Source organism: Mugil cephalus, chromosome 1 (genome assembly GCF_022458985.1).
Source record: "Mugil cephalus isolate CIBA_MC_2020 chromosome 1, CIBA_Mcephalus_1.1, whole genome shotgun sequence".
In the NCBI taxonomy this organism is placed as follows: domain Eukaryota; kingdom Metazoa; phylum Chordata; class Actinopteri; order Mugiliformes; family Mugilidae; genus Mugil; species Mugil cephalus.
This window is the reverse complement of record NC_061770.1, coordinates 2,478,155-2,504,906: the sequence shown is the minus strand read 5'-3', so window position 1 is coordinate 2,504,906 and position 26,752 is coordinate 2,478,155. Positions and strand designations below refer to the sequence as shown.

At 39.5% G+C, this 26,752-nt stretch overlaps 2 protein-coding genes across 5 annotated transcripts; both read left to right on the top strand.

Moving 5' to 3' along the window:
* Nucleotides 1-1,077: 1,077 nt before the first annotated feature.
* On the top strand, nt 1,078-8,842 carry LOC125018828 (tumor necrosis factor receptor superfamily member 14-like). Its single transcript, XM_047603214.1, has 9 exons — nt 1,078-1,249; nt 4,683-4,776; nt 5,157-5,282; nt 5,511-5,666; nt 6,440-6,521; nt 6,625-6,806; nt 6,925-6,953; nt 7,066-7,114; nt 8,114-8,842. Exons 1-8 carry the CDS (start codon nt 1,208-1,210, stop codon nt 7,102-7,104), a joined length of 750 nt encoding a protein of 249 aa, XP_047459170.1. The 5' UTR covers nt 1,078-1,207; the 3' UTR covers nt 7,105-7,114; nt 8,114-8,842.
* A 242-nt stretch (nt 8,843-9,084) lies between these two features.
* plekhm2 (pleckstrin homology domain containing, family M (with RUN domain) member 2) lies at nt 9,085-26,151 on the top strand. Of its 4 annotated transcripts, none has more exons than XM_047604684.1 (20): nt 9,085-10,265; nt 11,565-11,671; nt 12,211-12,320; nt 12,421-12,520; nt 12,703-12,790; nt 12,885-13,059; nt 13,691-13,750; nt 15,325-15,601; nt 15,687-16,499; nt 16,578-16,647; nt 17,141-17,231; nt 17,531-17,595; nt 17,877-17,965; nt 18,409-18,541; nt 19,005-19,195; nt 20,286-20,351; nt 20,477-20,636; nt 20,726-20,938; nt 22,737-22,853; nt 22,950-26,151. In XM_047604684.1, exons 1-20 carry the CDS (start codon nt 10,206-10,208, stop codon nt 23,085-23,087), a joined length of 3,123 nt encoding a protein of 1,040 aa, XP_047460640.1. In that variant the 5' UTR covers nt 9,085-10,205; the 3' UTR covers nt 23,088-26,151. The 4 variants fall into 4 exon arrangements, with proteins under 4 accessions (XP_047460640.1, XP_047460653.1, XP_047460647.1 ...); XM_047604691.1 differs by having other exon boundaries at nt 9,087-10,265; nt 20,759-20,938; XM_047604697.1 differs by lacking the exon at nt 13,691-13,750 and having other exon boundaries at nt 9,086-10,265.
* The last annotated feature ends 601 nt before the right edge of the window (nt 26,152-26,752 follow it).

Sequence of the window (26,752 nt, the reverse complement as noted above, 5' to 3'; positions counted from 1 at the left end):
TTTGATAACACGTATTATCACTTTCAGCAAGTTTTCAGCATCTTAATTTACTTTTACCAAATAAAACTTGACAAACAACTATGATGGTCATTCATCATTAATTAACAAAATATTAATAACAAAAATGATTTTGTCTTTGAGTCAATAGCGCATCTGTAAAATTGCTCTGTAGCCTCAAAGTCTACTAAAATGAGTGCGCATAATACATTGATATAGACCAGGGGTGCCCCAACATGACCGAACATCTATCTTGACCTCACAGGATTTGAGCTGGCAGGCAGAGCCATATATTAGAGAGAGTCTGGCGCACTAAGGAAAGGACCATCTGAGCTATCCCACTATGTTGATGGGTTCTGAGTTGTTCACGTGTTTCATGTGTTTAACCAATATTCACCCATAGAAAAGTGTCAATAACAGAGAATAAAATTGGATTCAAATTTAAAAGTGAGTGAATATTGTGAACTGTTTTTGTGCTATTGTTCTCTTTAATTAATCAGTACAGTTAATAGTCGTCTCGGTTTTCTCTCTGAGCTCAGTCTTTAAAAACAACCTAAATAGTGTAAATATTCTTCAAATGGATCAGCTACTATAAACATCCTTCTGTTACACAGGATCACTTGATTTTCTTTGTTAGTTGTGTTTGTTAGTTAGGGACCATCCATAAAGTGCTGAATGAATGATACAAAGGAGAAAACTATGACTGCTCTGATGTAGTGCACCTATTTTGATAGATGATGTGTAATATATTCAAGGCTATTTCACACATTTAAATAAAGCCTTTAAATCCAATATTTGTCTTATTTGTCCAGTGTAGTAATACAATTTAGCATAGGTTTGGAGTCAGTGGGTCTTAAGGTATGGAAGTAAAATGTGTTAAATGCACATTAGCAATCAAAATAGCCATGCTACATCCAACTATTTCGTGTATATATACATTTTCTTTCTTTCTTTCTTTCTTTTGATAGGAAGCTATTGAATAATATTCACAAAAATGTAACTGAAAGTGTTTCTCAGAAGGGGATTTCCAGTGGGGAATACCAAGCTTCAGTAATTGACTTGAGTTGCATATCAAGCAGGACTCCTTACAGAAAGCAGCATGGATTAACTGCAGTTTTCCCGATCAGGAAAAGGAGCCTTGGATGTTGAAATCCACTCATATCTGATCTAAGTGAGAGGATTTCTTCACTTCAAGAACCAGCCATACAACATGACTCCAAGAAGAATAACTCTGAGACCTACAATGTTGCTGGTAAAATATTTGTGTTGTACTTAAGTAAATGCTCCCCTCTACTCCTCCTATTCCTCCTCTAGCTATTAAGATAATATTTGTGGAGTAAGTAAAGGTGGTATGATGTTATATTTCAAAATAATGATGGTTTGATGGTGTAGCTGGATGGAAGGGTTGTCTGGGCAACTCTAGTGTTTCTTGTATATTCAGTATATTCAGTTGTATTATGCTCTGGATGTTTAATGATACTTTAGTTTGAGCTGGAATGTCTGATTGTTATTTGTATACGTTCATGGGTTTAGGTGTATTCCATTTTGTAAACTTTCTACCACACTTCATACATACAGTGGTGCCCCCTTCCTAATTTCTTACTTTTTGCATACACAGTACCAATTTAATGATCTTGCCAGGCAGTGCATGGCAAGAGTAACATGGTTGGTTAAATAAAGAGTTACAACGAATAAATGTAAACAAAGAAGACGAAGAAAGGTGCTGCAGGTGTGCATTATTGTATTACTTTACACTCACTTTCACTTTCTTTTTCTCTGGATGGGGCTACAGAGATTGAACTGCAATAAAACATAATGAAATTATTATCACTTTTTCATCTAGGTTTGGATTTTTTTCCCATTAATTATAAAAACCTTCATTTAAAAACTGCATTTTGTGTTCACTTGTATTAATTTTGTCTTATATTTAAATTTGTTTGATGATCAGAAACATTTACTTGTAACCAACATGCAAAAGAAATAAGAAATCAGGGAGGGGGTAAACACTTTTTCACATTACTGTATCTAAAACGTTGCTTGTACAATTATTTCTTGAAGAAAATTAACGGACACTTGTATCAGACATGGGTCACAGTTATCCTACTTTACTCTTACTCCTTCTATTCCACCTACACTTAGAACATACATGGAGTTAATAAAGGTGATAATTTCCAGTAGTGGAAATGGTTGTTCACCCCTCTTATAGTCCTGTTTGCAGCTCACATGCATCCTACAGTTGACAGTGCGCTGAATATTCTTGAACCACCCTCTATTTTTCCCCCCGAATATGCTGTACATACTGGATGCTGGTCAGTAGAGTTCAACCAGTCTGTATATGCAGATATGTTATCGACTGTCAATAAAAGCTGTTTAGGAATCACCAGTTCACACAGAGACCTCTCTGCATTTACATACAAGTTCATGCAACAACTTATATCGACCCCAATTACAACACAAATGTCTGTTTTAATCCCAGTTTGGGTTCAAGAGGCTCTCTACTTTTAAGGTTAGGCTTACTTTCCTTTTTAAAATAGCTTACAGCAGTGGTGGGTCGTCAGGGCCTGCAAAGCCTTCTCTGCTGGCCTAAAAAAATATCTGAATAACAGACTTAATTATATTTTCCATGAATACCTATTAAATAATTCCAAATGTTCTGTTCGCTTCCATTCATAGCCTTTCCTATGCTTGTGCTGCTTCCAAATGTGTATTTTCATATAAAAAGCTTTTATCCAATCACATTTCAGCATTCATTTGTTGCTAGGGCAAAGACATCTTCCTGGAGGCCTTCAGAATCAGTTCTGCAGACCCTGTAGCATAAAATGAGTGTTGATCAGACTATTGCTTTAACTGATCAGATTTTGAACTGAGGACTGCTAGCAGGTGTACAGTGACACCATTGTATTCACATCCTTTGATAGGACAGTCAGAGAGTGGCTAGCCAGAGCCAGAGCCGTATATCAGATGGAGTGGGCGATGCTGGGAATTTTGGTATGATCCAATACCAAGTAAATACAGGACTAGTATGCCTATGTCAATACAGATACTTGAAATATCACAATCATTGAATAACTTCATAACTTTGCCTTCAGTTAGTAGATTATGATTATGATAAAACAAAGGACCAATATTTGAGTCAAATTTTCATGAACTAATTACTAACTAGTGTATGCACGTGACATCACCGCCAGTTGAAGTCTTTGGGGTTACAGCCACTGAGTGGCAAGTTGAGTGTGGAGATTAGCTGCATTAGTTTGAATCACTGGCTTTAATAGAATCTAAATTGTAAAATTAGTTTAAAAAATGCAAAGAGTGGTTGTGCAATTGACTGTACTAACAGATTTGAAAAGCAGTCAGAGATATGTTTTTACAGGTATCTCCGACTGACAAAGAAAAGAGCATTACTGCATTACTGAGAAACAATTGAAATCCAGGCACAGAAACCAGGTCACATTTAGTGTCAGGTAATATTATTTCATGCTGTATTTTTTGCTGAAGTCATACTTTAAGTTACATCTTAAGTTATGTTCTGGGGGGCTGTCAGATAAGTTTGGGCTAAGGATAAAAAAGTAATTAAGGGTGGGTGCATAGAAGACCTGGGTGGAAAATGCACACCCACCACTGGCTTATGGATAGGGCTGGATTTAACCATCACTTAGTTATGCTGCTATAGGTCTAGGCTGTTGGAGGACCATACACTGAGCACATGTCCCCTACTCTCTAATCCTACGATTTCTTTTCTCTGGCACCGAGCTCCTATCTTCTAATTTCTAATTTAATTTCTTCTCTATTACTACTCATGCATTTATGTGCTACTACTGTATAGCATGTTAACAGATGTGTGTGCCTCTCTCTGTCATCCTAGCTGTTTCTTGTTTTTGTATCACAGTTAGAGTCTACATGTATGCTTCAGTCAGATGTGTGTAGCTATGTAGATGTATGTAGGTCTTCTTAGGCAGATAGGTCCCTCCACACGATGAGTTCTGCTCAACATTTTTTCCCAGTTTCAGGACAGTTTTTGCCAAGCATCCTGTGAGTACTTGTGTTGTTACTGACACTATTGAGACCATCCAGGACCTCTACTGGTCCAGGATCAGGAAGTGGGCACTTAAATCACCAGGGACCCCTCACACCTCAACACAATCTGTTCATTCTCCTCCCCTCAGGCCACTCGCCACAAAAACAGTTTCTTCCCCTGGACTGTTGCTCTGACAAACTCTGAGCAGTCACAGAGCATGTAACTATTCTCATGAACATTTACTCTTATACTTATTGTTCAAGTTTGTTATATACAGTATATCTGCTTCTGGCCTTTATGTTGTACAGGTTACTGTTTTTTACACTTTTATTTTTATGCTTGGACAAAGAGGCCTGAGTCAAATTCGTCATATGCTCACACATGCCTGGCCAATAAAGATTCTGATTCTGATTTAAATAAAATTGAATTGCACTGAATTGGATAAATGGCATGTAATAGAAACTTCTATTTTATCAAAGAACTGGCTGTCAGGTGAGCGGCAGGATATTTGTCTCACTCATTTTAGTACTTCTTGGACAAGAATGAAAAATTTTGTACATCCTACTTTCACATAGACAGAAAAATATTCCTTTCATTTAATTAAATCACTGTTGCACTGTTCCTCACGGAAACTTCTCTACTCTAATTATCTGTGAACTACTCTTCACAGATACTTATGATCAAAGTCTGGAGCAGTGAAACCCTCACATGTGGTCCAGAAGAATATCAGACAGGGAACCAATGTTGCCCAATGTGTCCGCCTGGTGAGATTCAACTGTTTGCTGAAGAGTTTCTCTTTGGCCATTTCACATGGAGTCCTTCTGTCACACTCTTGTCTTTTTTTTTTTTTTTTTTTTTTTGCTATTTTCCTGTCTGTTTGCAAGAGAAAATTATTGATGAAGAACTTGTCACTGACTCACGATTTTCCTCGAACAACAACAACAACAACAACAACAACAACAAAAAAAATAGGTAAAAATAAAGTAAATGCAGAGTAGTTCTGTACACATAACTGGTGGTAGTAATAAGAATCATTGTACAGTAGGCAATAGTGTATGTTTGCTAAGCATTCAAGAAGCATGTTGCAATGAAGATTATACATTTTAACTGAATGACAATAAACTGCTGGTTGTCTTTTCAACAGGAAGCACGATTAAACTAGAATGTACAGAGTTCAGAAGTACATCTTGCCTGCTGTGCAAGAATGGAACCTATATGGATAAATCTAATGGACATACACAGTGCTTCCCATGTACAAACTGTGATACAGGTAGATTTCTGTTCATATTAATCTTGTTGTTTTTGAATCAAATCCATATCAAACAAGTCATTTACGCACGTTTCCCATGACTTCATAAACTGCACTGATGATTCTGTGACATTTTCTGAAGCTGGCAGGCAGACTTTTACATCAGAAGGAAATCACTTATTGCTCTTTAGCAGAACGTGAATGAATGAAATGAATAGAGGGTGTTAATAGGTTCTGGTATGTTGACAGGTTCTGGTCTGAAGACAAAGTGGTTATGTACAACAACATCGGATACAGTTTGTGAACCACTGGAGGGATTCTTCTGTGTTGATTTTATGGGGGATCAATGTGCAGCAGCACAGGAACACACCATATGTCAACCAGGACAATACATACAGGAAGAAGGTTGGTTTTCTTGTGTTAAGGTAGATGGGTCATAAACAAGGACACTCAAGTCCAAGGATACTTTTTGAATGTTTGTTCACTAAAGCTGGTCATGAGGATTTCTGACCACTAGATGGGAATAAAGATCCGCCCTTTCATACTGATACCTCTACCAATCCCAGTTCAGTATGTATACACACCTTACTGCTGGCTAAATATGTTGCTGTGATCCAACAGTCGGATTGTGACTGCTTCTATATAACACTTCGATGTCTTCATGCTAGATCTGGACTACTGTCAGCATATATTTAAATCAACCAGCCCAGTCTTCATGGACTGGAGTGCTGTGGCCTCCTCCAGTTGTCCACTCCTATCTAGATGAACAATTCACTAACCTGCCCATGATTCCTGTTATACTCACAAACTGTCACAGATCATCAGCTATGTGTTATATTACTAGACCCTGCATGTTTCCTTCAGCTTGATGTATGTATCTATGACAAAAGTTTGTTTATCTTGTTTCTCCTGCTCTTCTTTTCTCTCTATCTTCTCTGTTTCTACCCGGCTGGCCTTCGGCAGATGGGTCCCTCCATATGAGCTGGGTTCTGCTCAAGGTTTCTTCCTGTTAAAAGGGAGTTTTTCCTTGCCACAGTCGCCCTCAGGCTTGCTCTGGAGGTTGCAGGCTGGTTTTTGTGAAGCATCTTGAGACGATTTGTATTGTTATTGGTGCTATATAAATAAAATTGAACTGAATTGAATTGAATTGAATATATTTAACTTACGTATTTGTTCAGGCACAGCCTTCACAGACACTGTGTGCTTTGACTGCAGTGATGGGACATTTTCTAATGGAACATATTGTTACCCCCATACACAGTAAGTAAATCCACACATCACATAGACACATTTGATTTCCTACAAATGTCAGTTTATGGTATCTGTACATTTCTTTGTAAGATATCCCTTTCTGTTATTCCAGATGTGAATCAAAAAACCTTCAGCTGATAGCACCAGGCACTGCATCAGCTGATTCTATATGTGGAGAAAAGACTCCAAATGTGATTTCTATCATCATCGTTGGGGTGGTTATTTTATTAGTTCTTTCAGGTGGATTATTAATGTACTGTGTGAAGAAAAAGAAAAGACATCCAGATCGGACAAGTAAGACTTGCATTTAGACCTGGAAAAATTACCACACTTCTGATGGACGATAGTGTTTTCTATGCATTCATGACTGTGGATGATTATTATGCTTTCTATTGGTTTTGTTTTATCATAGGCAAAAAAAGAGGAGATATTTCCAAAGAGGTATGTTTGTTGAACTATTGAAAAAAAAAAACACTATTTGAAACTACAGTGTCCATTTTTATACATGACTTGCTTTACCAAGAAATGTCTTGTTTTTATTCACACCGAAAAGGAAAACGAAGCTGAAATAGAAAATGTGTTGCCACTGTGAACAGCAGCAGGTAAGACATCAGTGAGTTCTTCACAGTTCAAATGTAATAGACATTTTTTAAATTTGGTAATTATGTTGAATAGCTAGCAGTTGGGATAGGCTCCAGCAACTTCTGTGACCCTAAGATAAGCAGTAGAAGAAGATGAGATGTTGAATAGTTAACGATGTGGTGTTTTTTAAATAAATTTAATCTATTTATCCCTTTATATCATTCAAATATCATTGATATTTGTTGTGTCCCAGTGTCATCTACAATCCTCAAGACAAACAAAAAATGGATTTGAGTTTGAAAATATTCTTTGTAGAATCAAAAGCAATTTGAAGAAAGGCAACTGGACTGGAAAATTTCTTGAAGACATTTCGCCAATCATCTGAGTAGACAACTCCATGGGTAAAAACTGAACAGAAGCTTGCTTGACTTGTTTCTGTAACTGAAAATAGTGCCACTAACTTCCATTAATGGCTGGTACTTACCTATTAAGGTGGGGGACTGTGTGCCTAGGCTACTTACCCTATGACTGATGCTCTAACAAAGCCTTCAGTCTTAAAGTGTGACTGGTGTTGAAACTTCCCGGAGACAGAAGTCAAGACTGAACTGTAAACTGATGACAGGCAATCATGGCTTGACAAGTCAAGCATGTTTCTGATGGGTTTTAACCACAGATTTTCCCTTTAAACCTCAACTACCCACTAGTCTCTCAGAACTGAAGAAACTACTCGGATGAGTGGCAAAACAGCTTCAAGAAATTCTACAAGTCCAGTTGCCTTTCTTCAAACCCCTTTTGGATTACTGTGACCTGGATGACTGACAACCTTGACAGACACTTTGGAGAATCGGTTTAAAAAACGTTGTAGAATGGGTTCCCATGTCCAATCACAAGTCTCACCTCTCACCAAGTCCAGTGTCAAGCATCGGCTGGAGTGGTGTAAAGTAGACTAACATTGGACTGTGTAGCAGTGGAAACGTGTTCTGTGAACTGATGAATCCCATTTCTCTGTTGGCCATCAGATGGGGGAGTCTGAGTTTGGCAGGTGCCAGGAGAACGTTACCTGTCTGACTGCATCGTGCTAACTTGGTGGAGGAGGAATAATATCCTGTGGCTGTTTTTCAGGGTCTGAGCTATAAGCCGTTTGTCTCTTACATAAAGCAATGCGGCTCTGCTTCCAACTTTGTGGCAACAGTTTGGTGAAGGCCTTTTTTCTATTCCAACATGACTGTGCCCCAGTGAACAAAGCAAGGACTATAAAGACATGATTCAAAGAGTTCATTATGGAAGAACTTGACTGGTCTGCACAGAGCCCCTCCCCAACCTCATCGAGCATCTTTGGAATGAACTGGAACAGATTGGCGAGTCAAGCTTTCTTGTCCAACATCAGTGCTGGACCTCATAAATTCCTTACAAAGTGAGTGGGCACAAATTCTCACAGAAACACTCACAAATCTTTGGAAGCCTTCCAAGAAGAGTGGAAGCTATTACTGCTGAGAAGATCCATGTACTGTATGTCAAACATACTCATCCTGACTAGATAGCATCTAAACAGTATTTTAAAACTAACCTCTCTCATTTGAAATAATACATTTTCTTGACAAGACCCATGTGTTTTTCCAATTAATCCCTTTATTGTGCCATCATTATATAAATTATTCCGATAGAAGACAATATCTTCTAGATAGAAACAATATAATACTGCTGTAAACTTTGAATGCTTTCAAAAATATAAATACTGAATAAATAAATGAAAGTTTACCCAGAAGAACTGATGCTGTGTTTTTAGGAGCAGACAATAATCTTCTAGCACCATCTGGAATTGCGGCCTATACAATTGAATATTCTCTGACAGTAACAGGGAAACCATAGACTGAAGGAAAGTTCTTCACAAGTCAGTAATTGGCCATTATTATTCAATAGCTGACTAACCAGTAAGATATTACTAGTATTGATATCAACCTATGGATATCAACCAGTGGTTGGCGCGGATGTTGACGTAACCCCTGACAGTGGGAGGGGTCAGACGGTTAAAGGAAGAAGCAGTGATAATCGATACCACCGATTTCCTTTCCGATCCGATGCTGACTAAAATTCACACTGATATCGGCGATACCGATCTGATACCGATACTTCCTGCAACTACACCTAATGTGTCTGGTAAATCTAAAAGTAGTGTAATTCAAAGCACAGCTTCAGGAAGAATTCAAGATGTCAGACTAATTTATTTATTTTAAACTCGGAAGTGTATTGAGGTAGCGGCCTCATTTACTATATACCAAAGAAAGGCAGCAATTATACAAAACATGTAAAAATAGAAGTACTATAAAATGACAACTTGGTTATTAATTCTGACACTGTGCTCTCCTTTTCTTTCCTCTTCGGTCCTCCTCATCATACATGTCTCCTATTCTATGTTGTGGTTTAACCTGAGGTGTTTCACGAGATTTGTTGGGTTGCCACACCTAAATAATTATTTTCCACTGTGCTCCTGTTGATACAGAGCTACATTAAACTCGAACGACTGAAGTATCAAACGTATCGATCGAGTCGAATTTTATTTGAGAATGGATTTTGGAGCATAAAGGTCTGGTATCGGGGGTATCGATGTTTCTGTATCGATTCGCACATCACTAAAAAGAAGCACGTAAACGAATTAATCCTAAATATCCGTTACATAAGGCTATTAACTACGGGAAATGTTATCACAAACCCCTTTATATTAGACAACAGGAGCAACGAGACGGAAAGTATGAAAGACAATATTTTATGCTAAAAGTTACGTATGGTTGTAAAACTTGGTACCCACCCACCGGCCTGAGTCTGGCTGAAGAAAGTCAAGGGGCTAAAGCTAACACGAAGCTGTAGGGAAACATACTGGCTCACCGGATCCGTTGGCAGGGGCTGTAGAGTCGGTGTTGAGGTGTAAAAGCTGTGAACTAGTACACACTGTACTAGTGGAGTACAGTGTGTACAACTGTCAGCTTTAACCCGTGTGTATAGCTGTGGACCCAGTTGTTTTTGAGGGAAGGGTAATAATGTCAGCTAGCTAGCCTGCTAGCTGTTGTGCTCCAGGAGTCAGCTGACAGGCTGCTGTAAGCTCCCAGACCGGCGATGGATCAACTCAAAGTGAAGGATCGCATATTGGAAAACATCTCTCTGTCTGTCAAGAAGGTGAGCTCTCGGTCTTCACTCTTAAATATTGCCACACAAACAATTGAATCATTAGAGCTGATGTTATGTCTTTTTTGTCTGCTGAAGACGACAACTTTCACGGGGGCCTCCCGTCACTGCTGTGAACAAATATACACAATTCACCTTCGTGTTTTACTCATGCAGCTTTCAGCTGTTACGATGCGGTTGGTTGTTTTTAACAGAGGTAAACAACAGTGACTCTGCCCCGTTTGCTCACTGCGGTATGTGCCGTAAACACACACCTGCGATCAAACATCAGACACATTGCAGCTACACATCTAGCCAGTTGATCAAAGCTTCTAATTTTCCTTTTATCAGTTATTTTACACTGTTGTCTCAGGTTATGCCTAGGGTTGTGAAACTATTCTTTCACATAACCTGAAAGACAGCATTACATCTTCCTCTTCTTCCTCCTCCTCCTCTCTGCGTGTTTGCACAGTCACTTTAGAGTTTTTATTTTACATGGGCACTCTCCTTCGCCTCTGTCCTATTTTCTGTCTGTGCTCACGTGATTACTCCTGAAATCTCCTTCTCTATGTGTGTGACATTACAGAGGTTGTGAACGCGCTCCTCTAGTGTTGTGTCTTAAGCTTTCAAGAACGTGTACTGTGTTTACCTCAGACAAACATTAGTCGGTCATGTGGAGATGGTCACGGGATGCACATTTTCCCTTTATGGTTGACATCATATACACGTTCATGCATTTCAGTAATATACATGGAGATGAACTTCAAGAGGCCAGTTCAATGATATATGTAGTGCCCTTATGTAGAGCTGTCTGCATCTAACATCGTTGGTGTAGTTTACATGCGTGTGTCATTAAAAGTGTTATTTTGAAGATACAATGAAGGGATTTTATGTCGTAAGTAGATATGTTTCCACAGACATTATCAGCATTCAGCTGATGCTCTGTTAGACCCGGATTGTAACCAGCGTCATTTATTTATTTATTTTTATTTCTTACTTTGAATCTGGTCTTAAATTGTGGGCCAAATATTTTGTTCGGGTGATTGACTTCATTGTGGGTCAAGAACATTGTCCTTCTGCACATCCCTAGTCCTTGATCATAACATGTAACATTTTGACCTCATAATTACTCATCCATTTTAAGTTCATTATGCTCTTATAAAAGGTAAAAGCAATGTAATAACAGCTACCAATGGTTCCAGATAATAACACCAAAGGCACTTGGTTTATTTATACATCTGTTGTAAGAGCTTGAATCTACATTCACCAAGAGCAATTGAACAGATTAACAAACAGACAAACTCTCTACAGTTGCAGAGTTACTTTGCGGCCTGTGAGGATGAAACTCCAGCTATACGAAACCACGACCGGGTCCTGCAGCGCCTCTGCGAACACCTTGACCATGCTCTGCTGTATGGGTAAGAGTTAACTGGAAGCCAATTTCACACTGCAAAAAGTGGAAAGACACATAATGCAAATCGTAATCTGATTTGATTCAATTTATCTTGCAAAAATTCTTGCTATAATTAGGAGGTTTCAACATTTTATTTGTGTCCAGTGGGGTTTAAATGTAACTCACCTCATTCTTTGCTGAGTGTATTTCCTACATTACATCTGTGCCTATGAATGTGTCAAACCGCAGACAGCATCAGAAAGACAGCGCAATCTGTGCTCTTGGGGTGACAGAAAATGGAAGAGAGTGTATAGGCTTAATCAGAGAAGTGTGAAACAGAAGCTGAGACACGAGAGAGTCACAGTTTCACACCTTTGTCATAACATGATTTATAGTTTGTTCTTTTTCAGTTTTATACTGTTTATTTTTTGTGACTGACACAAGCAGAGAAACTCTTTGTGGACGTTTGGTTCAGGAGGAATAGTAATCATTTACTCTGTCGGGCAGGTGGAAGAGGTGCGGAGGGTCTCATGCATGTGATATTATTTGTTTTCTGCGTTGCAGGCTGCAGGACATCTCTTCAGGCTACTGGGTCCTTGTCCTTCACTTTACCAGACGAGAGGCTGTTCGTCAGATAGATGAGCTTCAGCACATTGCAACCAATCTTGGTCGAAGTGAGACATCTCTCTCATGCGTAGAGCTCTTGGAGAATAAAGCCTCATTCAATATTCAAAGGGTTATATGCAGGAAAGAACTCTTCTCTGTTGTTTGTAGGTCGTGCATGGTTATACCTGGCCCTGAGTGAGAGCTCTTTAGAGAGCTATCTGCGCCTCTTCCAGGAGAATCAAGGATTGTTGCAGAAGTATTATTTCAAGTAAGTTATCACAATCAGAACGACTTTATTGATCTTATAAGATGCAGTCAGTTCACTGAAAACTTGTCACTGTTTTTAAGCTTGGGCATGTATTGATATAATGTGTAGTTCCATTTGTATTTCACGTGTTAGTGTTATAAATAACTGTGTGATGAAGTCAACCCGATTTTGTTCGCTGTTAGGAATGCGCTGGTCTGCAGTCACGACCACCTCACGCTCTTTCTCACACTGGTGTCTGGCCTGGAGTTCATTTGCTTTGACCTGGAGCTGGTTAGCATATGCTTTATTACATCATCAACAGCAATTCACCTCGTAAATGTTAATAGTGTGTCTGAAATGTTGTTGTTGGATCCTGGTGGTTCAGGATGTGCCCTACCTAGACGTGGCCCCCTACATGCCAGAATACTACAAACCCCAGAATGTGCTGGACTTTGAGGAACGGCTGCCCAGCTCAGACAGCCTGTCCCTGCACTCCTTCACCTCCCTCACCTCCACCAACTTGGAGTGGGATGACAGCGCCATAGCTCCCTCCTCTGAAGGTAAGGTTCATTGATTTATTTATTTACTTTTGGTAGCCATGTAATCCACTGCTCATTCCCTATTTGTCTCCTCGTGTCACTTGACTACGTGATTTAACAATCATTTGGATCTTTACTGTTATTTTTAAATTCTTCTTATTTATTGTATTTGTTGACTAGTAAATGTTTTCCCTTTAATGTATCCTGACATACTATACTGTGGTGTTAGACACTTGGTATCCCACCCACTGTGCTGCTGTGACATACAGGTAGCAGCCATTATTATTTAGTTTGGTGTGAGGTCAGGGCCTGCTGCTAATGGCACATTCTAGTACAAGTTAGACTGATCCTTGCAGACCTTGGTGTCTCACACATACTAGAATACATTTTATCAGACGGATGACTTGGCATGCAGAGGCAGATGATTCGAGTATGTGATCACTGGGCTGACTGCAGTCAGTGCTTCTCTCATCACTCCCCACAAAGTACTGAGTCAGTTCTCCTGTTTTAGTTCATACTCATCTATTTTTCCCCTCATTGATTCTGTTGATTTGTATTCCATATATCATGTTGTGTTACTGTGTCATTGACTCAATCTCTTGTCTCCACTCCTTCTCTTTCTAATGCCGAATGTTATCCCTCCTTTTTTTAGATTATGATTTTGGTGACATCTTCCCTGTGTTGCAGTCATTGCCAAGTGCAGACTGGGAAGGTGGGACATTGGTCAACCCTCCCTTCCTGCCTTTCCATCCCTCCTTTCTTTCCTCCCTCCTATCTGGCATGGCCATCCCACAGTTTGTGCTTGATGCATGCAGGGTACTTTTAACCAGTGTAAATTGCTAGCTTTTATGGCTAAATACTGTAGCTGAAGACACGAGTTTGATCAATAGGAAACGGATAAAACTGGTTCTTCTTCGGGGGGATTTTTGAAGTTTTGTGACTCCTGCCATTTTTGTGACTGTTGTTTTGTCTTCAGTAAAAACATCTATTTAATGTACATTATTTAAATACCTATTCTAACAGTGAGAAAAGCTACCTCCCGTAAAGATACTCATGAAACCTGAAGTGACACCTTTTTTGCCACAGTTTGGTATTTCCTTTTGCAGTAAAAATATGATAGTGTACAAACTCTGTTTATGGTACATTTGTGGATTAAACTGGCAAACAAGTAAACCATCATATACATTAAGTGGAGCGGTAAGTCTGGATCCAGGAATTCGGTGTTGGAGGGGTTGTCTGTTATCTGTCATGTTCTGCATGTGTTACTCATCTGGGGAAAGACCCTAATGCTTACTCTGCCTTGTTATTTACCACAGCAACATAAATGCCTGAAGTAACTGGCTCTCACTCTCCGCGCAGTCCGTCTACAGTACAATGTGTGTCTGTCTGTTTGGTGTGTTGTTTTTTTGTAATGTCTTCTCTTCCGGTGTGATGTGTGGCAATGGCCTAGGTTCAGCTAAACCAACCAAGTATGAGGTAACAGTCAGTATTTCCCGAAGGTCATGGAGGGATTTATTTCACAATAATCTTTGCAGTATAGTACACCTCTGTTTTCTCATCCTCCACAATTCATTTCATGGTCTAAATTTGGTTCACTTAAATTACTTTCCTGGGTTAATTCATTATTAGGTTTAAGATAAATGGAGGTAGTCATGTAAATTGGTTGGTTCCATTCTATTTTTTTGCATCAGGTCGAAACTATTTTAGGTTCTAGGTAGGAAGAGCTGAATGTTGCTAATAAACAAACCGTAGGTTTAACTGATTAAACTGGTCAGTTTACTCATGATGATTCTCAGTAAATACAAAATTTCAGATTCGTCTTTGTTTTTGATGGAAGTATTAGTTGTACATGGACCATCTCTGGAAGCCATAGTAGTAATGCTACACCTAGGCCTGTGCCTCTTCAGGGACACCTGCTGCCTGCATACCTCCTTGATGTCTTACTTGTTCTTTGTGAGCCTCTTTGACCCTACAAAATACTACAATACTACACTGCAGTCCCTAACATTTATTGTGCTTTGCTGATGAAGAAATACGTACAGTTTTTGTGAAGTAGTTTTGTTGGTCAACTTTTTAATGATGAACATACATCCAGAAAATATTTATATATAGAAACAACTCTTCCCTAACTTACTACTTAATTTTGTGTTTTCTATCTTTGCCACTTTACCGACAAGACAAAAAGCAAAAACGTCTGTATTTCTTCAAATATACAGTAAATGCTGAAACATTTGTAACTGCTGATCTTGCATTAACTCAGTGTCTTGGTGTGACTTTTCATGGTAGAGGGTGAGCTGACCGACCAAGCCAGCTGCCCACGGTCCAGTGGATCAGATCCCCAGACGGTCATCAGCGACACTTTAGTCCTTTCTGGCACTGTGAAAGGGAAGGTCGCGGCTCACATCTCTCCTCACAGCCCCACATTCAGACACAACCCCTTCAACGAGGACTCGGACACCAACACCTCAGCGGACGTCACGCCAGTTCACGTGGCCAGCCGCCACAATACCGAAACCACTGGAGAGGACATAGAATTCAACAGCAATGAGCTTGAAGTCATCAGGTGCAGGAGCTACAGCTTCAGTCTCTCACATATAGGATCACTCTCTGTCTGAATGTAATAACAACTAACATATCTGTTCCTTCAGGATGGCAAGGCGAAAGAAACCAGCCAAGAAGAGACGTGGAAAGGGCTCCACAGATTCCAGCAGCAGCATCCATAACTCCATCTCCTCGGAGCACATGGAAATGGACTACACCGTGCTGGTTCCAGAGGATGCTGATTCTGTGAACGGAAGTGTAGTGGAGCTGGATGTTGAAGGACAGTTGACAAGAAGCAGGGTTGGATCACAGGTTGTGGAGGAAAGAAGTGAGAATGGAGCAGAAGGCCTCCTTCGGCTTCCAGAGATGACAGACACATCCATGGACAGTGTGGGACAGCCTCTTCGTGACGTCATGGACCGTCTCAACGGGGCTCTGGACAGGGAGGACATCTGGGAGCGCCCAGAGGACGAGGAAGAGAAAATCGAGAAAGCCTATGATCTGAGCCCTGAGCCTCCTGTTCAGCAGCCCTTTCGAGAGGACTCAGGGGGAAAGCCACCTGACCCAGCACCAGGGGCGACGTCTGGCTCCTCTATGGCCAAGAGCCCAGACTCCCTGCAGGCCTCTGCTGTGCCTGCAGACTTATGCTGCTTTACCCCCAACAGTCCAGACTCTGCTACAACGGGTGGTGGCCACTATGACTCTACAGAGCATAGCCAGTTACAAACTCTTTCAGGTGGCTTTGAAGATGAAACAAAGGCAAAAGCGGCAACAGGACAGGAGTCTAACATGAAGGAAGAGGTGGAAGATGTACAAGGAGAGGAAATACACAAAAATACATTCACTGCTGAGGAATCACGACCACAACTACAGGAACAGAATCTAAGTCCGTCTGAAACCTCTCATCCTGCAGAGTTTAAGTAAGAAGCTGTAACATAAATCACTAGTTTGGTATTGTAATGTCATTTAATGCATGTCTAACGTTCTTCATCATTCAGGGTGGACAACAATCACTTGCTTCTCCTTATGATTCACGTGTTCAGAGAGAATGAGGAGCAGCTCTTCAAGGTGAATACAGAGAATTTCTGTGTCAGTCACAGTGTTAATGTGTGCGTTTATTTAATTAAAAGTTATGGCCTTCTAGTGGGAGTCTGTCAGTCATCTATCCAGAGGGAGGCACTTTTGGTTTTCTTAACTAACACTTTGTTATGACATTGGAGAAGTGGTTTGCAGACTGTTGCTCAGTGGAAATGTTGTAAGGCTTTCAGTTTTTCAATTGCCTTTAATTTTTTTTCAGGTTGTAGATACGTGTTTTTTTTCCTAATTTTTTTCTCTGGATTGTTTTATTTTTCATATATATATTTTAACTTTTTCTCTTTTTGACGCATCCAAAAATCCAAAACACTTCTAATACGAGGATCAGATTACTATTACAAAATGCGTATTTAGTCTCACAAGGCTGTGGTACATTCTGCTCTCCAGTTGCCAAAAATCAATAGTTAGGGAACAGAACATTTGGAGATAAATTGCGGCTTCCAACAATTTATGTTCATGTTTTCAGATGGTGAGGATGAGTACAGGTCATATGGAAGGGGACCTACAGCCCCTTTATCTGCTGTTGACTGACTGTTACATCTACCTGCTTAGAAAAGGTAAATCTCTACCCTGCACAATCTGATTGGGTTGGTAAATGGGTTTTGTATAGGATGTCACAATATATGTTTAAACAGTGATTTCTTAAATATGGGTAATATTTATCTGATTTACTGTGGAAACTGTCCACCTGACCTGTTAATATTCATATCTGAAACATCTCTGCAGATTTGAATGTTTGTCACTGTAACTGTGCTACATTAGTCACTTAGGATCTATGCCATGTTCCAGGAAGGCAGAAAGTACGTTAACAGATGTTCACTGTGTGTCTTTGCTGTTCCTTTGTTTCCCTCCACAGGTGCTGCAGAGAAGCCTTACACAGTAGAAGATGCTGTTTCTTATAATGAACTGGATTATATTTCTGTAAGTCATCACAATCTCTCTCAGTTCTCTATGTAGATGTGGCTTTTAATTTTTTGTTGTCTTACAGTGACATAAATGATCTGTTCAAGTTTTTGAATAGAGTTGTGCAGTTATTAACTACTTCACCATTGTCAACCTTTTCATTCTACTGACTACATTGACCTTTACATTATCTATCTCAAATTATTTACAAATCATACACGATGAATCCTTGACTCTGCAGACTTAAACATGATGTGGCCAAGTTTGTTATTTTAATAAAGTTTGGTTCTTTCCTTAAGGTGGGCCTTGACCAGCAGACACTGACGGTGGTTTGCACCAACAGACGACGAAAATTTCTGTTGGACACAGCTGATGCCTCTCTAACTTTGTGAGTGCTGGGGATGCTCTTGTATCAGCAACATAAAACAATGTTGTTCTTGGTTCTGGAGCAGCAGTAGAGAACCAATAGAGACATCAGCTGTTAAAATATTCTACTGCGCCCCAGAAGATGTTGCTGTTTATTTGCATACAGAGCACAAAACTGAGTTTAGATCTAGAGAGTTGGCTGGAGATGCATTTGGAGAAACATGTTAATGCCAGATGTGAGCACACGTACCTAAAGCTAATCACTTGTGATCAGATTCCCTTGATTGAGTCTTAATGCCAGGTCTGAACAGGCCCAAAGTCTTACTTCATGTTTACATTTGTGTTCTTACATGATGGGAGCTGAGGTCTCAGCCACGAGTTGTTAAAGAAGCTCAAACTCTTGGTTAACCTTTTATTTGTATCCCTGTCCCTTGACCTCCAATTCATTTTCCTTCTTTCTTGTAGGTGGTTCCTTTCTGTTCTGAAGTCGTCCATGGTGAAAGGTTGTCGCGAGCCTCCCTATCCATCTGTTCTGACTGATGCCACCATGGAGAAACTGGCTCTAACCAAGTTTGTCTCCCAGGAGTCTCACTGTGAGGTAAAGCAATCAAATATAATATAATATAATATAATATAATATAATATAATATAATATAATATAATATAAGTTGTAGCTTTTAATCACAGAGAGAACATTAACTAACCTTTAGTCACATTCACAAATTTATTATAAATGGATTGATTTTTATTTCATGTTCAGGCTGTTTCCACCGTAATTTATGCTATGCATGAGAGATAGGAAGCTCCACTATGCTTTGTAAAATTGTTAGCAGTTCTATTAAATGTGTGGCGTTTGCAAGCTACTTAAAATATTGTGTACCTATTGGTACCTGTTTTCTAGTCTGACAAGAATGTGTATGGAATTGCATTGTGTAACCCCTGCTTTACTTTGACAGAGTTTAGCAGCCCTGACATGATCGGAGAGTCCATGCTGTGACACTCATATTTTTTAGCACACTTTGAAAGCAGTGGTTAACAGCAGTGCCCGTCTGTTTCTTTAGGTATCTCAAGTGTCTATTCAACTCTATTCCTTGGTTCATTGGGAGGATCCGATGGACGTCACTTTGTCTCCCCAAGATGGTCCACCAAGCTCTGGACTACTTTCCAGCACAAAGGAAGGAACTCTGCAGTACCGGACTGGAACCACATATCTGGGTAAAGAGCTGTGGAAGAGCTGCTACCTCGTTCTCAGGTATGGACAAGACCTTTGACATTGTGTGTTTGTCCAGCTTGCACGCCACTTCCCGTAATAAAATTTATTATATGTAGACTGACATGTGGTATTTTTAAGTGTCGTGTATAGATGACATTTACCACTACTCACTTTCCTTTTGCAGCTATAGTGGCATATTGTTAGCCTAATAGCATACTGTTACAATATCATTAAAAATACCAATGTGCATGTGTGTTTTTTTCTTGTTTTCTGAAAACATTCAAATATGACTTAGGCAATCATGCTATTAGGCTAATAATATGGCAAATATATACGAAGAAATATTTGCTTTGGCCTTTCCATCCCTTCATCATCTGCTATGACAACACATCACGTCCTCTCTTTGTGTTTCTGAGAATTGTCCATCATATTTTTAAACTAGGGCAGTAAGATATTCTTTATAATGTCTCTGGAGTCTAGCGTGCCCTGCTGGTAGTTAAATAGAGCCCTATCTGAATCACAATGGTTTCAAACTATCATGGAACTGATTCCAAGATTTAAGATCACTCGTATATTCAAATGTATTATGAAGATATAATATAATGAAATCAAAATGGCCTCAGAAGACTCATATTGTGATAAGAATTGTGTAAATCTGTCTGATCTACTCTAATGTAATCATACATAATTCTTATCTAAATATGAGATGGCATTTTGATTTCATTATGGGATGTGTTTCAACAGATACAGAGGGAAAAAGTACCTTGGCATAGTATTGGATAGTCCTTGAACCAAGTTGATTTTGTCGTAAACTAATTTAACTCCATAGCTCTCAGATAAATTGTATGCATTTGTTCAGATCTGAGTTGCTATCTAGACTTTCCAGTCACCAGTAGCCAGCATAGAATCCAGGTGTGAACGACCCCAAGTTTTCTGTTCTGGACTGAACACATGCACCTAAAGCTGTCACTTGCGATTGGATAACCCAGATCAGGATTTAATGCCAGGTCTGAACAGCCTTCCTCTTTGTAGGTGTGGAAATTGATCTAACTTCCAGGTTAATAAACTTATTCATGTATCTTTCATTCAGTTATATATAAATATAAATATCTATTGTATTTTCATACAGCAAAGGCATTCTGTACCTGTATGCAGAGAGAACAGACGTGACACCTCTGCTGTCAGTCACCATGGGGTAAGCTTCAGGCCCAATGATGATACTGGAGACAGTTGACAAATTGAACCTTTAACTGTTCAAAAGCAGTGGAAAGACACTAATGTTTGCTGATGGACATTCTGCGCCTCTTCATGTCTCCACAGAGGAGAGCACTGTGGAGGCTGCCGTCGCTCTAACAGCACAGAGCGTCCACACGCCTTCCAAGTCATCCTGACAGAGCGCCCCCCACTGGTGCTCTGTGCCAACAATGAGGAGGACATGGCTGACTGGATGCAGCTGCTCTGCCAGTCTGTCTCTAAAGGGGTAAGGAGAGACTTGTATCTCAACTTTAGATTACATTATTACAGATAAATGGAGGGATAATGAGGTCTGTCACGTGTCCTGTTCATTAGGCACATGATAAACTCCAGCCACATCTTCTGCAGGTCATCCCTCAGGGTGTGGCCCCAACTCCATGTATCCCATGTTGTCTGGTGGTGACAGACAAAAAGCTGTTAACCTGCCATCAGGACTGTCAGACGAGCTTCTTCCGTTCACTGGGCAGCGCTGATATCTGTGATGTTACCACTGTCAGTCTGGAAGCCGACAAGGAGTACTGTGTTATTGTGAGTGGCTTTCTGGTCTCATTTTCTCTGTATAGGTTTATATTTTTTTCCCAATCAGAGTTGGGTATTTGCTAACCAGTATAAGATAAGATTAGATATGCCTTTAGAAATTCTTGTTGTTTGCAGCAGCAGACATTCAAGATTCAGTATCACAAACAGTAGAAAAAATATCAAAGAAATATATAAAAAAGCTATATCACAACAATAACAATAATATAAATGTATGTGTTCATACATCTCCCATTGGCCGGGAGATGCAGACCAAAAACATGATGACACTCAGTAGACAGAAACGTTACACTAGTCCATGGACATACACAAAAAGACGAAAAAACACAGCTGGACATACGGAGCTGCTGTAACAAATGGCCACCTAGCGTGGCGTAGATTTGGTGTTAAGTGGCAGGTTGGTTTAAATAAAAAGACACTACAAAAAAGTTATCATAAGACTGAATGATTGCTTTTTTAATACGCTCCCTAGTCAGTTCATTAGGTACACTAGAAATAAATCCCTTCTAATACAGCAGTCGTGCACATTGTTTCACAGGGTATGGTATTTAACATTAGTTAAAAGAACTGAGAGAGCACTTTAGTGTGTAATTCAATACAGATTTACAGCACCACAAAGTACATCCACTAAAATTATTATGCACAATTATTATTTCTACCTTTATGGACATTATAACATCATAACAGTAAGAAGGATGATGTAGTGGAGGAGTGTTGTGGTGTACCTTATAAACTGGCAAGTGAGTGTACATGCATTACAGTGTCTGTTAATGTTAATGTGCCATCTGGTACATTTATAGTTAGAGACTCATCTGAAAGTGTTGGATTCACTTAATGCAGCACATCACAGTGATGAAACCATGGACATGATGAAACCATGGACGTTATCACTGAAATGAAAAGGAGGAACCTCCGGTGTTTTATTTGATCCTTGTTATGCGTCATTAGATACTTAAAGATTCTTCAGAAACAGAAGCAATGTAGAACAAATTTGCCAAATCTAGGAAGTTTGATGTTACATTACTCTAACCTCTGACTTTTGTGAACTAAACAGGACTGATACCGAATAGTGAAATTTTGGGCTCTGGCCCATGGACTATAAGCACCTTGAGATGTTTCTGCTGATTTTGTGGTATTACCTAAAAAGTTCAAGCTCAACAGGAGTAAAAATCTATTGGTTTTAGTCTACAGCTTCAGTGTTAAATATCAGTGACTCCTTTACAATAACACCACGGGTGTTTGATGGAGTATTTATCTTGGATTCCACAGCTAAGACGTTTTATCTGCCTCTGTCTGAGCCTAGGTGATGAAGGTTGATATATTGACTCACATCTTTTTTTTTTTTTGCAAAAAGCATCCCTACTACCAGTGCCTAAAACGTAACTTTTACGTTTAACTATGATTACATTTGAAAGTGAATCTTGCCTAGCGAATTTATTCAGCTTTTAAATTACAGAAGCTGTGTACACGTTAAATCTTTTACTATGTTGCAGGATTGTGATGACAAATGGATGTAGTTGCCTCATAGACAATTTGGGTAAAGTGTGTGTATGATGAGTATTCTTACTATAGTTTGAAAGCCATGCAAATGACAAAAGTTTATGTGGAATAAATAAAACAGGGAGCTGCCGTAAGGCGATTGTCGTACGATCATACTGAATTTTTGAGTGTATACCAAAAATGTTGCTTTGCATTCAACTTATGCCCTCTCTGTTTTGTTTTGTTGTGTTTGGGACCTTTTGCTGCCTTCACACTTTAGCCACTTTGTGACCCTCTGTTTTGTCTGCAGGATTTCGCGTCCGATCGGACCCAGTTCCTTCCTCCGTGGGTTTTGTATTTCAGCGGCTGTGAAGAGAGAGATCGACTGCTGCAGGCATTGGACAATGCATGGAAAAACATTTTCCAGGTGTCGTAGACTGATAGTCTACTGTAGTCACTACAGTGTAACTGGTGCTGTGTATGCATCTGTTTGAAGCCTCATGTATGTCCTCTCTGTGCACAGGTCAGCCTTCCCCACAGAGAGGTGTCTGAGCCGCTAGTGCAGAAACGTTGCAGTGAGGCTCTTGAACTGATGAAGAGCGCCTGGCAGAGAGCAGACAGCCTGGCTCGAGGCAGAGCCCAGCGTGAACCCTGGTGCTGACGAACACACACGTGCACATACACGCTTATCTGTGGGACAGACATGTAACCGTACAGCCCCGAGAGACTGAGATGAACCAATCGGAGACAGTGTGGCAGGCGTTTGATTCTGAAGCGGTTCGATTTGAGAAGCTTCCTGCTGAAGTAGCAGTGCATGCGGCACATCACAGTGATGAAACCATGGACATGATGAAACCATGGACGTTATCACTGAAATGAAAAGGAGGAACCTCCGGTGTTTTATTTGATCCTTGTCATGCGTCATTAGATACTTAAAGATTCTTCAGAAACAGAAGCAATGTAGAACAAATTTGCCAAAACAAGGAAGTTTGATGTTACATTACTCTAACCTCTGACCTTTTGTGAACTAAACAGGACTGAACATTATAAACAACATTATGTTGTGCATTAAGGAAGCTGAGTGGGGAGATAGACACAGATCAGTTACCAGCAGCTTCCTTACTCAGTGAGAATTATTAATACCTTTTAAGAGATCTGCTTGGACGCCTCTTACTATACACATACATTTATATGTATGAAGAAAGCCATATACGAAGGACAGACATCACTTGTTCCTTAAATGGAAGCACTCTTTACCTAGTGTTCACAATCACACACGACGACTGTTCTCACAACTCATATAGCCATGTGGAAAAAAAGTTTCTTAGTGTTCTACTAAGCTTCAGCTGTGGCGTAGTTGTAGTGCAGAACTTTGGCACTGCACAATATGGATATATATGAGCTGCTCTAAGGGCACATATAACTCACTGAGTTATTCTCACTTACAGAACAAAACTTACTAGATACTCATCTCCTAGCACTGTTGCTTAACATGCTCACGCCTGTAATGTCTATCTGATCCTTTGCGTCACCATTTTAAACATCATAGAGATAAACACTCTATCAGGAAATACAACACACTTGCCTTTTTCTCCACTTTGCAGAGATGGGTGGAGGTTTCCATGCAGAATTGCACATTGTTTGGCTGTTTGTCTTTTTTTTTTTAACAGTACCAGTTGTGGCTTTGTACTGTTTTAATTCCCTTTTAGACAAAGGGGGAACAGTCCTTATTAAATTATTCAGTATAGTGGTGATGCTGTTTTGGTACTGACTTTGGTTCTGTATTAGCAGATGATTATTTCCAGTTAGAATGGAGGTTTGTGTGAAGAGTCCTGTTACTGACTGAGAGCTACAAGTTGTTCTGGCTTCTCATTTTTATCTTGCACTAGTGTCAGCGTACTGTAAAATAGTATCTGGCCGGTCCTTAGAATAGTCAGCATTTATTGCCATAGGACCATGTTTGAGTTGAATAAAATGTCTAAATAGTCTTTCAGTCTAGACTAGCCTTTCAGTTGCTATATCATCAATATGAAAGGAATGAGAATCGTAAGACCCTAAACTAAGCCTTTTAAGGTTAAAATGATCATCGGTAGCTGCTAATGCTTGTGCTACAATCTGTCACATACACGAACCTTCATTAGAGAACCACTTCCTGTGTCACTGTGTAACTGCTCCCATTACCAAGGTGAGATATGTGCGACATTTCTTTTGCAAAGACAATGTTGCATTTAAGAACTGAGCTGAATTCAATTGCAAATACCAAATTAAGCATTATTTTTCCTTTCACTTCTCTGGAGCCTCTTTAATCCTGAGCTTCTTACTCGAGACTACTTCTTATAAATGGCATGCCCATGATAAATGTATATGAGTATATCTGAGCAGCTGCAGGCTGGAGAGGTAGGATTTTCTGTCCCATAACGATGGAAACACTTCTAACTTTTTAAATTACTGGTTAATTTAAAGGAAAGTGGAGCACAGCCACAGTATGTGAACCTGACACCACTAAAAGCTTGCTAAGACGTCTCGGATTCACTTTATTAAAGACTTGTGAAGGTAACCTCTCCAAATCTGGGGACAATCTGTAAGCATAGCTGTCCCCAGTGAGGGGCGCTGTGAGTTCTGAAGTTTCAAACACTGCAAAATGTTTTTGTTCTGATTTCCTTTGAGAGACAAGTCAAAATATATGTTGTATGTAGAACTGGGCATCTAATCTTAGTACTCCGACTACAAATCTAGAAGGAGAGCAGTCAGTACTCTGTGGTATTGATTTTAACCAATACTACAGTGTTGAAAATGTACCAGTGTCAAAAAGCCAAACAATTTGTACCAACATCTGTCTTCTTAAGACACACTGTGTCACTCTCATGTCCACATTAATCAGTGCTTTAAACCTTTCTAAGTGCCACTTGGTCTCCTCATCTTCTGCTCTGTTGCAAAGAAATCTAATCTCAGGTTTAAATGGTACTCAACATCCAAAACCTTAAGACTCTGCTTTTTTTTTAATATAACAGTTCTTTTGTCTGATACAGCGTTTTGTTTTTTGTTTTCTTGTTTTAAATCTCCTGTTTTTTTTTTTTTTTGTTGTTGTTTTTTTTTTTTTTTTGCTTTTTTCTTTCCATGTTCCATGCAGCATTAAGAAAGTTATTTTGCACAGAGGAGACTTCAGAGTGATGTGAACGTTTAGCAAAGATTTTATGGGGGAAAAAATCCTTTAATAATTCAGTGGGTTCCAGAGTAGGATTAGTTGTCTGTGTGGTTAAAATCCTCTTCCCCTGGTGGATTACTCAAGGACCTTTTGAGCTGGGAGAGTACAGTTGCAATAGTTCGACTTACTTGAAATGTTTGATGGATGATCAGTATAAAATATCCTGTGCTCGGATTTGTGGCCTATGAACTGTATATAAAGAGAAAGTCAGTCTTTTAGAGCAGTGTTTTAAATGTGGGACATTGCTGGACAATGATGGACGACATTGTTTAAGTGATGCATTATGAGAAAGGTGTTATTGGATCTTCTTCATAAACGTATACTTGCATGTAATATTTGTATCATGTTTAGCAGTTTTATTGAATTGTAAATGAAACACTAATCAATGATAACCGTCTAAACTCCCACGTAAAGACGTGCATGTCCTGAAGGTTTTATACTATTCATAAAGGTGAACGAATGTACAAATCAACCTTGATGAAATGGACAGCGTAACTGAATAAACAGAAATGAAACTTTGGCTCCTGTGGTGACACGTGATGTTCTTGCGGTTGTGTTTTTACCGAATGCATTTCTATTGTAGGTGGAACCAGTGTAATGCTGTGTGTTGGAAACATAAGGACAGTTAGAGCAGGGGCAGAAGAGTCACAGGTAAGAGAGCAGCTTAGGTAAACTCTGTAGCCTTATTCTGCATGCTTGATCGATGTGGATTAAGTTGCGTTACTGGAAATGTAGGATATTGTTAATTTTTTGATCCAAGCTATAAACAACAAATCTAGATATTTAGGCCTTTGTTAATTTATGTTTCTAAAAGATGTGTTTTCAGATCCTTTTTTCAGTCCTTTATATAGGACATCATTTATAATTAGATCAACTCACTGCTTGTTAAATTTGTCCTCCCAATACCTCCTTCTGAAGGATCCATACTTTTCAGACATGTTAATGCTGTCGTTGCCAGGTTGTCTTCCATCTTAGCCTCCATTCCTGCAAAGAGCCTCTCCCTTTCTCTGAAGTTCTTGAAAGCAACAGTCATTTTTGCAGCATAACTTGAAATAAAAAGTGAATAAGCTTTTGCGAGAATATTCAGGCTTTGTTTTGTTGTTGAGAAAACAATACACACA